Source organism: Mustela nigripes, chromosome 10, assembly GCF_022355385.1.
Source record: "Mustela nigripes isolate SB6536 chromosome 10, MUSNIG.SB6536, whole genome shotgun sequence".
NCBI lineage: Eukaryota > Metazoa > Chordata > Mammalia > Carnivora > Mustelidae > Mustela > Mustela nigripes.
The window spans coordinates 67,279,942-67,295,576 of record NC_081566.1 but is presented as its reverse complement, the minus strand read 5'-3'; the positions used below and the strand labels follow the sequence as shown (position 1 = coordinate 67,295,576).

Below are 15,635 nucleotides of genomic sequence, written 5' to 3'. Positions count from 1 at the left end.
AAATAAAAAAATTAAAAAAAAAATAAAAAAAATATTTTGGGGGCACCTGGGTGGCTCAGTTGGTTAGGGTTAGCTCCTTCAGCTCTGGTTATGATCCCGGAGTCCTGGGATCAAGTCCCACATCAGGCTCCCAGCTCCATGGGGAGTCTGCTTCTCCCGCTGACCTCCCCTCTCACGCTCTCTCACTCTGTCTCTTTCTCTCTGAAATAAATAAATAAGATCTTTTTTTTTTTTTAATTCTCTCTCTTTCTGCCCTTCTCCCCCCCCTCCACCCCCTCTCTTAAAAAAAAAAAAAAAAAATAGGGGCACATGGGTGGCTCAGTGGTTGAGCCGCTGCCTTCGGCTCAGGTCATGATCTCAGGGTCCTGGGATCGAGTCCCGCATCGGGCTCTCTGCTCGGCAGGGAGCCTGCTTCCTCCTCTCTCTCTCTGCCTGCCTCTCTACCTACTTGTGATTTCTCTCTGTCAAATAAATAAATAAAATCTTTAAAAAAAATATATATATATATATATATACACACACACATATATATATATATATGCCTCAGCAGAGAGTACCCTAAGGCATCTGGTGGAAATGAATGCAAATTTGTCATAGAAGAACCCATCTCCAACCTAGACACTTGAAAAATAGCCACAGATAAAATTTCCAGAAACACGAGCTCACAGTCAAAAAATTACAAAATACATAAGGATATTAGGCAACATGAACAAGAGCCAGAAGAAACAGAGATGAGAATTTGCCCCAAAAGACTCCAATATTGAAACATTAGCCACAGAACATAAAATAATTATGTGTATTACATTTAACAATAAAATGAGTTGATATATTAGCAAAGGGCAAGAGACTAGAAAAACACCAAGTATATTTGAAGAAAAATAGAGAAAAGAAATGCAATAAAACATAAATTAAAATAAAGTACAATAATTAAAATTTTTAAACTTGATGAATGGATTTAACCACAAACAAGAGACAGCTGCAGAGGCAATTAGGGAACTATAGAAGAAATTACCCAGAATGTCGTACAGAAGGACAGAGAGATGGAAAACATGAATGAGAGTTCAAGAGATAGGGAGGAGAGAATGAAAGCTCTAACATGCAGAGTTCCAGAAAGAAAAGAAAGGAGAGGAGAGGAAGAAGTAATAATAGAGCCAAGGAAATATTTACAGAAACAGTGGATGAGAATTTTCTAAAACTGAGGAGAAACAGCAATCCACGGCTTCGGAACAAGTGAATGAACCCCAACTAATGAATCCCAAGCAGGTTAGATAGAAACAAATCCAATCCTAGAAATATAATACTGAAACTATATAAAAACAAAGAAAAAGACAAGATCTTAAAAGTAGTAGAGCAAAAAGAGGACTAAAGGACTAAAAATTAGACAGCTGATTTTTTTCAAAAACAAAAATAAACAACAGAAGAAAGTGGATAATAATTTAAATAAGCAGGGAAAAAATTCAACCCACCCAAAATATCTCCCAAGAACAAGTGCAAAATAAGGAAAAACAGAACCTAAGAAAATTTGCTACCAAAAGATAAGAAAATGTTTAAGGATGAATTTCAAACATAAGGAAAATTGAACAGATTAGCGGTGAAGTGTGTGGCTGAATATAAACGTATTTAAGTCGTAATGCCGACTTGCGGAGCCAGAAAAAGAAAACCAATGAACCTGACAAAGACGGTGCGTAAACCAGGAAGGGGCATCATAATCGGGTATTTTAAGGTCCTGCCAAATACGTTACACTAACAAACCCAATATGCGTGTGACTGTGTCCAAGGTTAGCACTGAAGTAACAAGAGTAGACTCTGTTCCAGGCTCACGCACGAATTAGGAAAAAACTGAAATGAGTGAAAAATTACTTCAGTCAAATATGATTGAAAAAAGAAAAATAGAGAATAAGGGAAAATAGAAAGGCATAAAATAAGACGGTAAAAATAACAAATACATCAGTAATTGCAATGCATCTGAATGAGCTCAATATTCCACTTAAGACAAAAAGGTTATCTGATCAGATTTTTAAATCTCCACGTGCTGTTCACAAGAGACAAATCCAAAGCAAAGGACTCTAGTTAATAAGAGCAGAATGAAAAAAGACACAACATGCAAACATTAACCCCATAAAAACTGATCGATATAAAGTATAACATGTAAAAAGCATTATTAGAAATTTTTAAAGTCACATATTAATAAAAAATCCCCCAAAGATATAACAACTCTAAACTTGTTTGATTTAATAATGTACCCTGAAAATACATAAAGCAAATAGTAACATAGTAAGAAATGAATAAATTCACAAACTTGGAGAGATATTTCAACATACTTCTTTCAGTAATTGAGAGAACAAGCAGACAGAAAGCTCTATAAAAAAGAAAGAAACAGGGGCACGTGGGTGGCTCAGATGGTTGGGCGTCTGCCTTCAGCTCAGGTCATGATCTTCGGGTCCTGGGATCGAGCCCCGCATCATGCTTTCTGCTCATCATGGAGCCTGCTTCTCCCTCTGCCTCTGCCTATCTCCTTGCTGTGCTCTCTCTGTCTCTTTCTCAAATGAATAAATAAAATAAAATAATAAAATACTATAACAAAAAAAGAAATGGGGGAAGAAAACTTTCCCCACTCATTGTTTGAGGCCTTTATATCCAAACCTGACAAGGATAACACAAGAAAGGAAAATCACAAACCAATCGTACTAAGAATAAAAATCTGAAATACAGTACTAGCAAACCAAATCCAACAATATATAAAAACTGACATGTCACCGGGGCACCTGGGTGGCTCCATCGGTTAATCCTCTGCCTTTGGCTCAGGTCATGATCTCAGGGTCCTAGGATCAAGGCTCTCTACTCAGTGGGGACCCTGCTTCTCCATCTCCTTCTGCCTCTCCCCCACTCATGCTCCCACTCTCTCTCTCTCAAATAAATAAATAAAATCTTTTTAAAAAAGATAATAAAGTTTTAAAAAACTGACATGTCATGATCAAGTTGGGTTTATATCAGAAATATAAGCTTGGTTTAATCATAGAAAATAAAGTTATGGGGCACCTGGGTGGCTCAGGCATTGAGCATCTGCCTTCCACTCAAGTCATGATCCCAGGGTCCTGGGATCAAGCCCTGCGTCGGGCTCCCTGTGCAGCAAGAGGCCTTCTTCTCCCTCTCCCACTCCCCCTGCTTGTGTTCCCTCTCTTGCTGGTGTCTGTCTCTGTCAAATAAATAAATAAAAACATTTTTAGGGGCCCCTGGGTGGCTCAGTGAGTTAAGGCCTCTGCCTTGGGCTCGGGTCATGATCCCAGAGTCCTGGGATCAAGCCTCTCGTCAGGAGGCTCTCTGCTCAGCAGGGAGCCTGAGTCCTCCTCTCTCTCTCTGCCTGCCTCTCTACCTGCTTGTGATCTCTCTGTCAAATAAATAAATAAAATCTTTTAAAAAAATTTTAAAAAAACTTTTTAAAAAAGGAAAAGAAAGTTATATAATTCATTTCATTAACAAATAAAAGAGAAAATTCAGCAATCATCTTTTTTTGTAAGATTTTATTTATTCATTTAGAAAGAGAGAGCACATGAGCAGTGGGTGGGCCAGAGGCAAAGAGAAAATCTCAGGCAGACTCCCCAATGAGCATGGAGCAGGACATAGGGCTGGATCCCAAGACCCTGAGATGGGGACTTGAGCCGAAGCCAAGAATTGGCTGCTTAACCAACTGAGCCACCCAGGTGTCCCACCAGCCATCATCTTAACATATGCAGAAAAAGCATTTTTAAAAATATCAATTCCTAATTTTTTTTTTTTTTTTTTAGTAGACTCCACACCCAGCATGGAGCCCAGTGTGGGGCTTGAACTCAAAACCCTGATATCAAGACCTGCACTAAGATCAAGACCTGGATGCTTAACTGACTGAGCCACCCAGGCACCCCTCAACTCATTTTTTTTTAAGATTTTATTTATTTATTTGACAGACAGAGATCACAAGTAGGCAGAGAAGCAGGCTGAGACAGAGAGGGAAAGCAGGCTCCTTGCTGAGCAGAGAGCCCGATGTGGGCCTCAATCCCAGGACCCTGGGATCATGACCTGAGCCAAATGCACAGGCTTTAGCCCACTGAGCCACCCAGGCGCCCCTCAATTCTTTTTTTTTTTTTTAAGATTTTATTTATTTACTTGGGAGAGAGCATGCACGAGAGAGCACCAACGGGGGAGAGGCAGAAGCAGGCTCCCCACTGAGCAGCAAGCAAAGTTTCTGAATATAAAGTCAATACAGGGGCGCCTGGGTGGCTCAGTGGGTTAAAGCCTCTGCCTTCGGCTCAGGTCATGATCCCAGGGTCCTGGGATCGAGCCCCGCATCAGGCTCTCTGCTCAGCAGGGAGCCTGCTTCCCCCTCTCTCTCTGCCTGCCTCTCTGCCTACTTGTGATTTCTGTCTGTCAAAAAAATAAATAAAATCTTTAAAAAAAAAAAATAAAGTCAATACAAAACTCAGTAACAAAAAGGAAAGAAATTCTGTCACATGCTGTAATATGGATGAACCTTGAAGACAGGACGTTAAGTGAAATAAGCCAGTCACCAAGAAACCCAATACTGTATGGTTTCCCATGCATGAAACACCTGAAGCAGGCAAACTCACAGAAACAGAAAGTAGCTTGCTGGTTCCTGGGGACCAGGTGAGGGTACAAAATGGAGAGCTATTGTCTGAGGGATGTAGGATTACACTTCTGCAAAATGAAAGCCATCTGGAGACCCGTTGTCCAACAATGTGAACATACTTAATGTACAAACCTGTACACTTAAAATACCAAAGATAGGGATTGTCTTGGCTCAGTCAGTTAGGCCTTCGACTCTTAGTTTCGGCTCAGGTCATGATCTTGGGTTCAGGAGATCAAGCCCAACATAGGGGTCCATGCTCCGTGGGGAGTCTGCTTGAAGACTCTCTCCCTCTGCCCCTCCCCCCCCATTCGATCTCTCTCTCTCTCTCTCTCTTTCTCTCTCTCAAATAAATACATACATCTTTTTAAAAAATTGTTAAGATGAGGGGGCACCTGGGTGGCTCAGTCGGTTAAGCCTCCGATTCCTGATTACAGCTCAGGTCAGGATCTCACGGTTAGGGGATTAAGTCCAGAGTCAGCCTCCACATTGGGCATGGAGACTGCTTAAGATTCTCTCCCTTCCTCGCCCTCTGCCCCTCCCCCCTCAAAAAATGGATAATTGGTAAATTTTGTTATGTTTTATATGAAATAGGAAATGTTTCAGTATTTTAAAACTCAATTACATTTCTATACCAATAACAGAAAAAAATATTTTTTGAACATGCCATTTGCAACAATGTCAGTAAAACTGTACAAGTCAGTGCCTATGGATGAGAACAACAGCATGCTATTCAAAGACATTAAAGATCTAAATAAACAGGGAGGTAAACCTTCTCATAATCGTGGATTGAAAAATTCAATATTCTCCACATGGTCCACAGAATCCGTGCAATGTCAAACAAAACCCCAAAATCCCAAATTCTGTGGCATTAACAAGCTCAACAAGCTCACTCTAAAGCATATATTTTAAAGTAGAGGGCAGAGAAACACCAGAGCCTGCAGCGGGTTGGAAACCAAACCTGTTATGTACCCACGTGCAAGAGAGAGGGACCCGTGGCACTACATGCTCCTGAACTCTGCCCAGTGACTTGAGCAATGTGAGGACATTTGTGTCCTATGCGAGGAAGACCATCGAGGATGACACAATTGCACCTGGGAGGTTTTTAATGGACTAGAAGATTGAGGACTGTTTCCTTTGGGAAAATAAAGACAAAGGAATACAATCCCCAAATAATAAATAAGTAAATAAAAATGGAGGGCCAAGAATAGCCAAGAAAATGACGAGGGAGGTGAAAGGTTTGCTGTACCACATATCAAGGATTATTATCAAAATATTTTTTTAATGTCTAAATGTAGGATAGTACTGGCAGAGAAGTAGATCAATCGATGGAACAGAAACAAAGAAACAAATCCATACTACATGTACTGCGTACCTGGGATTACAGAGCGATGGAGAAAGGATGGAATTTTTAATTCATTTTTCTGGAACATTTACCTACGTGCAAAACAATTAGATTTGATTCCTTCATCACACCATATAAAATACATGGTATTATTCCATCTATACAAAGCTAACCATAATGCAAAAACACATATTGTTTAGAGATGAAGATATTAGTAGTAAAAACTATTGAAGAAAGAAGAAATGATGCACACAATGACGGGACAGTGGCTCCACTTGGAGGGAAGGAGGTGGGATGGGGGAGTCCATCCAGGGAGTTGAGAGGGAAAGGTAACCTTCATTTCTTAAACTCAAGGTTCTTATAACACGATTCTTATATCTTAGATGTGTTCCGCAAATCCTTTAATATGACAATATGTAATCGTTATAATGTAATTAAGTAATAAGTAATTAAGACATATAGGAAAAAAAGATGAAGAAATGGCCAACTATGTCATGATCAGATGCACACTAGGACGCCTGGTGGGGTCAGTCATTAGAGCAGGCAACACTTGATCTCCGTCGTCAGTTTGAGCCCCACGTGGGGTGCAGAGATTACTGACATAAAGAAAACTTTTTAAAAAATGCACACTAGTGAACTGGCAAGGGAGGGCCCAGCTCTGACACGTGCCCAAGCAGAGGCTCTCACCTCCCCCGAACTCCGGAACTCCTCCTTTTCACTCATTAAATGGGGCTAACAGTACCAGTGCAGATCTTCTGAGAGTCACAAAAGGCAATGGACTCGAAAGTGCCTTGTAAAGGGGGAGCCTGGGTGGCTCAGTGGGTTAAAGCCTCTGCCTTCAGCTACCTTAGTGATCCCAGAGTCCTGGGATGGAGTCCCATATCGGGCTCTCTGCTCAGCAGGGAGCCTGCTTCCTCCCTTCTCTCTCTGCCTGCTTGTGATCTCTGTCAAATAAGTAAATAATATCTTAAAAAGAAAAAAAAAAGTGTCTTGTAAAAATAAAAGTGCTACACAAATGTAATGTGGTGTTATTCTTAATAATTTCCAATTTGCTGGGCAGGGAATAGAGAGCTGCAGCCTGGGACTCGGTCCTACCCCTTCTGCAACCCCTCCATGGGCTCACAGAAATTGGCAGGGGCCCTGCTGCTCAGCTTCAGGCCTCAGCCCCCCCCCCCCGCCCCCCCCCCCCCCCCCTCCGGCCCCCGCCCCCCCCCCCCCCCCCCCCACCCCCGCTGAAGGGTCACTGTCAGTCCGCACGGTGAGAGGGACAAGAGCCTCACCTGGGGCAATGGGGTCACATGGCCACTTCCTCTCATCCGCAGGTGCACCTCAGTGGAGAGACAGACAGCGAATGAGCCCCTGCATCTGAACCTCTCCCTCTCCTCTACGACCGACCCCTACTCCATCAAGGGAGCTCAAAGGGTTCACTTCAACTTTACATCAACTGGAGTCAAATACCCGAAAAACCAACAGCCCGTGCACCACCCCACACCACCCCCACCCCCAGATCCCATTGGAAATGCTGCCTCCTCCCACCACCACCACTCCCCAAAAAAACCTTTAAAATCATACCCTGGGGCCACCCGGCTGGCTCAGTCAGTAGAGCCTGGACTCTTGGCCTCGGGATTGTGAGTTCAAGACCCACATTGGGTGAAGAGATTACTTAAAATAAAAATCTTAAAAAAAAAAAAAATCATAGTCTCAAAGCAAACGGAAAGATTTGCTTCCTATTTGGGATTTGTTTCATTATTTTATTTTTTAAATCCATGTTCCCGTTTCCTTCCATTGCTGTGGGGAAGCAGAAGCTAAAGGACAGACGTCTTTATCCAGCAGGTGGACTGCGCACGTGTATGCGTTCACTTCAGCCTCCGCGGCTCCCCAGAACCGTGGGGCTGAGCCTGCCAGAGCTGCTCCGCCCTCGCCCTCCGGGACAGCTCCTGCTCCCCCTTGGCACCAAGGTCTTTGGGTCCCTGGAAGGGGGAAAGGGGCCCAAACCCTAATCGTCTCTGCAAACCGCCGTCCTTCCCTGGACCGGCTCGCGCAGGTGCGTCACAGAAGTCTTAACCGTAACCCTAACCTGTACCCGTACCCGTACCCTAACCCCGTAGAGACCGGTTGCCGGAACCCAGAGACCCCGCCGCTGGCGTTCCCCGGGCGGGCAAATCCCGTCTCCCGAGAGCCGGGGCTGCGGGTCGCGCCGAGACCGACCCTCCCCAGGGCTTCAGGAAAGCGGGCGCCGCCCTCCTGCCGGCGTCCGGCTCTCGGCCCCGCACGAGGGCGCCCGCTCTGCGCCCCGAAGTGCCCGCGGTGGAGGCGGCGCCGGGGCTGGGAGAGCCGGGGCTGGCACGGGGCTCTCCAGCCGGGGGCCGCAGCCCTGCGTCCCTCCCGCTCCCCCTCCGCGCCCGTCCCACTCCCCGCGGCGCAGGAAGGGCAACTGGGGGGGGGGGGCTTCCTCGACTGTTCTCTCTTCGCAGCCCCGGGGAGAAGATAGACAGTTCGGCAAACTGGGGCTCCCAGGAAGTGGGGAGGAAAGAGAGAAGGAGCCGATGGTCTCCCTCCGAGGCGCCCAGAACCTACGAAGGAGCGTGCCCAGCCCGGACGAGGCCTGGAGGGGAACAGCGACAAATGCCCCATTGCCCTTAGGTCCAGTTTATCCCCTGCCCCACACCCTGAAACCTCAAACACAAACAATGCATTCAGACGGTAATTCCATTAGTCATCCTCCCTGAGGGGCCGAGAGCCCGGCCGAGTTCCCACGGGGTGACTGGGCTGACTCAGGCCGCGGCTGCAGGGATGGGCCAGATCCGGACTGACCGGAAGGCTGAAAGGCTCGAAGCTGTGCTTAGCCCAGCCCCTAGGACCCCTCCGTGCCCCCATCGTGAGGACCCCGTGAATCTCATGCTCCTGCAGCTGCCAGCTACTCAGACCACCGCCCCCACCACAAAAGACAGAGACAGACTCTTAAAGTAGGCCCCCCACCTTCAACTGGGCCATGGGCGGCTGCTGTGGGCTCAGCCCGCCAGTGGCCTCTGTCCTGCCAGGCTTGGGGCGTGCCAGACGCGCCCCCCCACCCCCGCCCTTCAGTCAGCACACCCAGAGCACAGCAGGCCTTTGTCTTCTGGGACGCTGCTGATGAGGTGGGAGGCAAAGGCAGAAAGAAATGTAAATAAAAGTAAACGCCCTTACAGCCTGCGTCCGGACACGCTGCACCCTTTCATAAAATACTGGAGGCGGGCAGACTACAACCTTCCTCCAGGAAGCTCCCTACAGTCTTAATGTCAACGCTTTGCTAGAGGGAAAAACCTTACTCAGCTGGACAATAGCCAGGCTTCTGGAGAGTCTGCTTTAGCCTGCAGAAGTCCTTCTGGAACTTCTCTTATCTTACTTCCCCCAACCCAGAGGTGTACAATCAGTGGTTCCTCACAATCCTGGGACAGCAGCTCTTTCTGCCCACAGGTCCTGTCCCCGTGCTTTAATAAACCCCCTATTTGCACCAAAGATGTCTGGGGGGGGGGGGGCGCCAGAGTAGCTCAGAGGGCTAAGCTTCTGCCTTCTGCTCAGGTCGTGATCTCCAGGTCCTGGGTCGAGCCCCCCCACCCACCCATAGGGCTCTCTGCTCAGCGGGGAGCCTGCTTCCCCCTCTTCTCTCTGCCTACTTGTGATCTCTGTCAAATAAATAAATAAAATCTTTAAACACACACACACAAACACAAATATGTCTCAGGAATTCTTTTTTGGCCATTGGCTCCAGCCTTCGCCATCCTCAACAACATTCAAAAATTACATCACCAGGACTATCTCTGCCCCACTCTGGACCATCACAGCCTGGCTTGGGCATCATTTCCTTCCCCACCCACATTCCAGAACCCTCTTTCCTGGGAACCACGTGAGCCTTCCTTAAGAAGCCTTTCGTCCAGGGCGAGACCCTTTTCTAATTTGCCTGCAGTCACCTTACAGGTTAGCAGCAGTCAGGGTGGCCCCAGGTGTGGGGCCATGAGGTGACCATGAGCAAACTCTGATGGCTGGCACAGCACCAGTAAGAGGAGGGAACAGAAATCACTAGGAAGCCAGGACACGGAGGCAGACTTGACCAAAAAATGATATTTATTGAACAGTTATCCACCACAGTATTTCAGTATTTGACTTAGGCAGGCCCGCTCGAGGGTGTCTCCACCTCCTGATATGTTTTCAGCCCTTGAGGGCATCATTGTAGATCAAAGCCAAGGCTCCCAGAAAGGTGACATATTCCTGGAAGTTCACCACCTGGTCCTTGTTCCGGTCCAGGTCCTCCATGAGCTTTGCAATGTCAGCATCCTGCAGCTTCTAACGTGTCAGAAGGGAAATCCAGACTCAATGTGATGAGAACCTCTGATTCTCTCCCTTGCTCCCTCCAGGCAGCCCTCCCTCAGACAGGGGACCCTGCGCTCTCCTCGTCAAAGACATTGGCTTTATTGCTCCGCTAGGCTCCGCTGGGAACTGACCCGTGGTCCCAGGAAGCTGTGTGGGCTCGGGCCCCAGAATATGGGTAACTGAGCGTCAGATGCACCTGGTCCCTCCCTCTCCTCACCCTGCTTCCGAAGGGCCGGGGAGCGGCCTTACTCACCGCGCCGATGGTGAGCTCCTTCTGGATCAGCTCCTTCAGCTCCTTCTTGCTCAGAGTGCTCTTATCGCCTTCCCTGCCCGAGTACTTATGGAAGATAGCCACGAGGAGGCCAATGGCCTGGTCCAGGGGGCACGCCATGGCTGGGCGCTGGGCTCAGAGCTGGGGGCGGAAAGGCTGGTCAGTGCCGAGGGGCCCCACCCGCCCACATTCACATTCCCTAGAGCTCTGTCCCCAGCCGCACCGCACCGGTGTCACCAGCGGGAGTCGGCTCGGGGCTTGGCGGGAGGGAGAGGCAGACCCGAAGGCCCAGAGGAGAGAGGTGGCCAAGCAGCAGCCGGACCACGGCCGAGAGCCAGCCACCGGGGCTCCAGAGGTCGGGGAGGAGGAGGGGGGACCGCACACCCGGGACACACCCTCCCGCAGCCCGGGGTGCACTCGGGGGAGCCACCTGCCGCCCGGGGCCGATTCACCCCAGGGCGGGCGGGCCCTCGAGGACTCACCGCTCGGCCGGGAGAGCGTCCGCGGACCCGCGGGGCGGCGGCCAGCGCGCCTTTTAGCGGCCGCGGAGCGGAGGCCGGGCGAGTCAGAGCCCCCCCTAACCCCGCCCCGAGCACCCCCCCGCCGCCGCCGCCTCCCGGAGCCAACCCCCCCCCCCCCACACCCCGGGCCAGCCCCACCGCGCCCTCCGCGCCGCCCTCAGGCCCGCCCCGTCCAGGCCCGCAGGGCGCCAGCCTCGGGCTGTTCCGGTTCCCGGCACGGAACGGGGATCCCAGGGGAGACCGTTGCCAGCCAGGGACACCGAGCTCCCGGCCAGCTCCCCGGCCCACGGCGGGGGCGGGGGGGCTCCCTAGAGGGTGTTTGGGGACAACCCCGGATGGAGGGGGAGCGGCCAGTGGTCTGTAACCTGGGATTCAAGGGACATCTGGAACACCCACCCCTCCGCAAAAACGAATTCCTACCGCCACCCTCACAACTCACAACCCTCCCTCCCCGGCGCAGCCCGTCCCCTCCCCCGCTCGCCCCCTCCCCCGCCCCACACCCCAGCCTGGAATTCCGCCCGCGGCCTCCTGCCCGGCGGTGTGCGCGCTGCGCCCTCCGGAGCTCCGTACGCTCCGGTGGAAACGGTTTCCAGACCCTCTCCCGAGCCGCAGAGGGGAGTGAAGACAGCCGGAAGCCCCGGACCCCACAGAGGACTGGGGTGGGGCGGGGCGGGCTAGCCCCCCTCTCCGGGGGAAGTGGGGAAAGGAAGCTGGCGAGGAGGCCTCCCGTGGCCTCAGACTGGCTTGTCCACCGCCGCCCTCGAGAGCCTCCCCCAGCGCCCGCACCTCCTCTGCCCTGTCAGAGCGCTTCCTCTTAGCTTTCTCTGCGAGGCAGGGGAAAGCCTGGCCCAACTGCCCCATTTTCCGGAAGGGCAAAACTAAGCCCAGGAAGTTCAGTGACATCCACACCGAGGAAGGGACGAAGCCCAGGACCCTAAATCCCGGAGGCCCTCAGCCCACTCGAGGAGGTGTTCTCCCGTGCCCCGCCCCCACCACCACCCCTAGGCAAGGCGGACAAGACATCCTCAAAACCAGCCAGGAATGGAAAACCTTTATTTGCCGTGCTGGAAGGGAAGGCGGAAGCAGGGTCCATCCAGAAGGGAGGCGAGGGCAAGTGGCCAGAGGGGAGCTGTGAGAGAGACTGCGGAGACCAGGGGGAGGGGCTGAGCCCTGGTCATTTCCTGTCCTCCAGGAAGAAGTCGTTGTAGGCCATGCACAGTGTGGTGAGGAACACCGAGTACTCCTTGAAGTCGATTTCCTGGTCACTGTTCTTGTCCAAGCTCTTCATCAGGTCATCAATGCTGGTCTCCTTCATCTTCTTCAAGGGAAAGGGACAGGTCAGCGACCCCAAATAGCCCTGCATCACCACCGCAGGGCGCCACCACAACCTGGGAAGACAGCCTCAGGGTGACTCTCAGCTGAGTCCCCAACACGGACAGTCTCAGCCCCCAGCGCACACCCAGCACCGGGCCCCGCGCCATGCGGTGACACACCTTGAATCCAAGCAATTGTCCCTAGGGAAGCCGGCCCAACCGCCCCTTTCCACAGCACTTCCCACCATCCAGGGAAATAGTGGTCTGGACGTTATACAGCGTCCAACAGAAATGCCTTGGAGACTGTGTGGCACTGAGCATGATCAGACGTCTTCTGTCCCTGCAGAGGGTAGCTGAGACCTGACCCAGACAGCATGCCACGAAAGCCACGTGTCAGAGCCCAGAAGCCACCGCGGCCTTCCCTTCTGGGACAGCTTGCTGCTCAGCTGTGTGGAGATGAGGCCGGGGCTCAGCCATGTTCTGTCTGTCCCCTGCTCTCCCCTGCTCTCCCAGACCAGCTCCACAGAGAGGATGAAACATGGCCCTCAGGTGAGACAGGAAGAAAACACAGGAGAGTTCTGCCCTCCCCTCTTCACTGCCCGCAGTTCCCGCTTTTCCACAGGAGACACACGTCAGGACAAATGGAGATGGAAACAGCTTCTCTGTGACATGGTCCTTGCCCCAGCATTCCCCAGGCCCTCTGTGCTCTGTAATTAACCCCTGGGGACCCGCCACCCCTCCTTTTGCCCTCGTTAACTTCAGGATGCGGAGAGCCTGGCGGGAAAGCCGGAGGGCAAGCTTCGTGAAACCCACACCTGCTCCTGTCCGCTGCCCGAGGGAGGCGCACCAGGGTTCACAATGTGACTGGAGAGGCCCCAGGACTAGATTTTCAAGAAAGAAGGAAGGACTCGACCTCTTACTAGCTAGGTGTCTTTGGACCAGTTGGATAATGTTTCTGAGCCTCTGTTTTTTCGAGCTGTAAAAACAATCTCATTTCCTCATAGGCTTTCCCCTCGGTCAGCCACCTCCCCCCTTCTCCATCTGGCGAGAAGCAGTCTGTCTCCTTCCATCCTTGTGTTCCCAAACGAGCAGGACACTTTTTGTTCCCGTGTCGGTGCCAGCTGAGAGCCCTGGCTGTACGGGACCCACAGGCAGAGGCCCGGCCCTCGAGCCTCGCACAGCTCGAGCTGGGCACCCTGGGGCCTTGTCCCCCACGATTCCTCACACAGGCTCTTCGATGGCTCCGTGCGCCCGGCCTCAACACACAAGGCTCCCCGACCTCTAGGCCTTGGCGCAGGCTGGAATTCACCCTCTGGACGCGGCCCTACCTCCTTCCCAGGGAGACCCAACTCACCTCCCATCACGGAGGCCATGCACCTGTTGGCCCAAGATGTCCACCTTCTTCCTTAGTCTCTGTCAGTCCCATTGGTCACCCTACTCCAGGCTGAGTACTGGGAGAGCAGAGCACTGGTGTGTGTCCCCTCTGCTGGTGCTCTACAGATGCAGAGCTGGGGCATCCTACCTCACAGAAGGGGCACCCCTACAGTGGTGTGGTGCTTCTTCTGTTCTCTTCCTCCCCCGTGGTGTGGGAGAACTCAGGCTTTGGGCTGGGGCAAGAGTCACCTACCTCTCCAAGACATAGCTCCTTCCTGATCAGCTCCTTTAGTTCCCTCCTGCTCAGGGTCAGTTTGCTGCCTTCTCTCCCCGAATATTTATGGAAAGTGGTGACCATAGTGGTCAGGGCCTTCTCAAGAGGTGTCTCCATCAGTGAGCTCTGGAGGGTGAAGGGGGAGGGAAGAACCACCATTCCCGGAAAGCCAGACCTGCTGCTTCCCCCATCGCTAGTCCAGCCCCAAGGCAAACAAGGAATAGCCAGAACCACGAGACCCTCCAGCCCCTATAGGAGCCGACACACGCCCCTGCTTAGGAGATGCTGAAAAAGGGCTCTAGGGGCAGATGACCTCCCCGCGAGATGAAATGGTGGCAGACGAAGGAGCCAAGAAAGGTCCCCTGGCCCATTGACCTCGGGCAGTCACTCCCCAGAGGCTGTCTCGCCCCAGTCACCTTCCTGTGCCCGGGCGCCTGAATCACCGGAGCGTGCGGAGTGTCCCATTACAGAGGTAGAGGACAAGGCAAAGACAGTCCAGGCTTCAGAGGGGGGCTGGAGCTGGACCTGGGAGCTAAGATCTCAGCAGGAAACAGGGCAGAGTTTGCTGGACCTGTCCCGCTGGTCTCAGTCTCTGGCCCACAGACCTGCACACAACCAGCACTAGGAGGGGAGGGCCTATCTCCAGGACTCCTCTGAGGGCAGGATCCAGAGGCTGGGTGTGAACGTGACCCTCCAGGTCCTTTAGCATGGCCACACCTACCCAAGGAAGAGGCCACTCCTATGACTTAGGAGGGGGACAACACCCAAGAAACCTGGGGGCTCCAGGTCAATCTGTGTAGAGTCCAGAGCAAGAAGGAAGAAGCAGCTGGCTTTCACCTTCGCCCAAAGCCCACCTAGTGATTCTTGAGCTGGATCTGTCATTCACCTCTCGCCACCCCAAAACCTCAGCATCATGCCCCCTCACACTCCAGAAGATTCAGCCATGAGCACAGGGGAGGGGAGGGCCTCTGGGCGTCAGGGACAGCACCCCAGCTCTTCTGACTGCAACTGCATACCCAGAGCCCCTTCCCCAGAAACTCCGATAAGCCCTGCTCCACACTCCGCCCTCCTTCCTGAGCCCATGTCTGCCCAGCATGCCAGGCCTTCCTTGGTGGTGGTCCCCAAGGCTGTCATGGTCTGGCCTCACCGCCCCACTTGCCCCACCGCACAGATGAGCAGGAAGGTGAGTAGGAAGGACTCACCAGGGAAGGTGCCAACAGACAACCACACAGCACAAACAAGTCTCCCTCCCACCACTCCCTGCTTTTGTTCCCTTGCTCTGGTCCCCAGGAAACCAGAGGAGGGAGAGCCAATGAGGAGAGGGACCTGAGAAGGCCCAGGTCAGAGCCTCCTGGGACAGGGCTGGGGAGAAACCCCTCTGCCAGTCTTGCCTTCCTTGTTTCCCAACAGAGCGGAAGGGGGCATGTTGAGCTCATTGAGGCACACACATCTTCAGTTCCAGAAGCTTTATTTTCCCAACCAGCACTCAATCTGATGGGACTACAGGGGTGGAGGAGAAACCAGGAGCCCTGGGAAAAGGAGGGAAACGTGGCCCAACACAGGGCA

The 15,635-nt window shown here is 51.8% G+C and overlaps 2 protein-coding genes across 3 annotated transcripts; both read right to left on the bottom strand.

Annotated features, from left to right (window-relative positions):
- Nucleotides 1–10,052: 10,052 nt before the first annotated feature.
- LOC132026280 (protein S100-A6) lies at nt 10,053–12,241 on the bottom strand. 2 transcript variants are annotated; one of them, XM_059414206.1, is made up of 3 exons: nt 12,159–12,241; nt 10,570–10,728; nt 10,053–10,289 (listed from the first exon to the last, which is right to left on the bottom strand). In XM_059414206.1, the coding sequence occupies exons 2-3, from the start codon at nt 10,705–10,707 to the stop codon at nt 10,155–10,157; spliced, it is 273 nt and encodes a 90-aa protein (XP_059270189.1). In that variant the 5' UTR covers nt 10,708–10,728; nt 12,159–12,241; the 3' UTR covers nt 10,053–10,154. The 2 variants fall into 2 exon arrangements, with proteins under 2 accessions (XP_059270189.1, XP_059270188.1); XM_059414205.1 differs by lacking the exon at nt 12,159–12,241 and adding an exon at nt 11,070–11,178.
- Nucleotides 12,242–12,282: 41 nt separating this feature from the next.
- S100A5 (S100 calcium binding protein A5) lies at nt 12,283–14,383 on the bottom strand. The gene is made up of 2 exons (XM_059414204.1): nt 14,049–14,383; nt 12,283–12,426 (listed from the first exon to the last, which is right to left on the bottom strand). The coding sequence occupies exons 1-2, from the start codon at nt 14,226–14,228 to the stop codon at nt 12,283–12,285; spliced, it is 324 nt and encodes a 107-aa protein (XP_059270187.1). The 5' UTR covers nt 14,229–14,383.
- Between the last annotated feature and the right edge of the window lie 1,252 nt (nt 14,384–15,635).

Bases quoted from the DNA above. Each gene is read 5' to 3' on its own strand.
- S100A5 (XM_059414204.1), bottom strand. From the start codon at position 14,228: ATGGTGGTTCTTCCCTCCCCCTTCACCCTCCAGAGCTCACTGATGGAG. The intron at 12,427-14,048 runs GTAGGTGACTCT...TTTCCCTTGAAG, and splicing joins AGGAGCTATGTCTTGGAGAG to AAGATGAAGGAGACCAGCAT.
- LOC132026280 (XM_059414206.1), bottom strand. From the start codon at position 10,707: ATGGCGTGCCCCCTGGACCAGGCCATTGGCCTCCTCGTGGCTATCTTC. The intron at 10,290-10,569 runs GTGAGTAAGGCC...CTGACACGTTAG, and splicing joins AGGAGCTCACCATCGGCGCG to AAGCTGCAGGATGCTGACAT.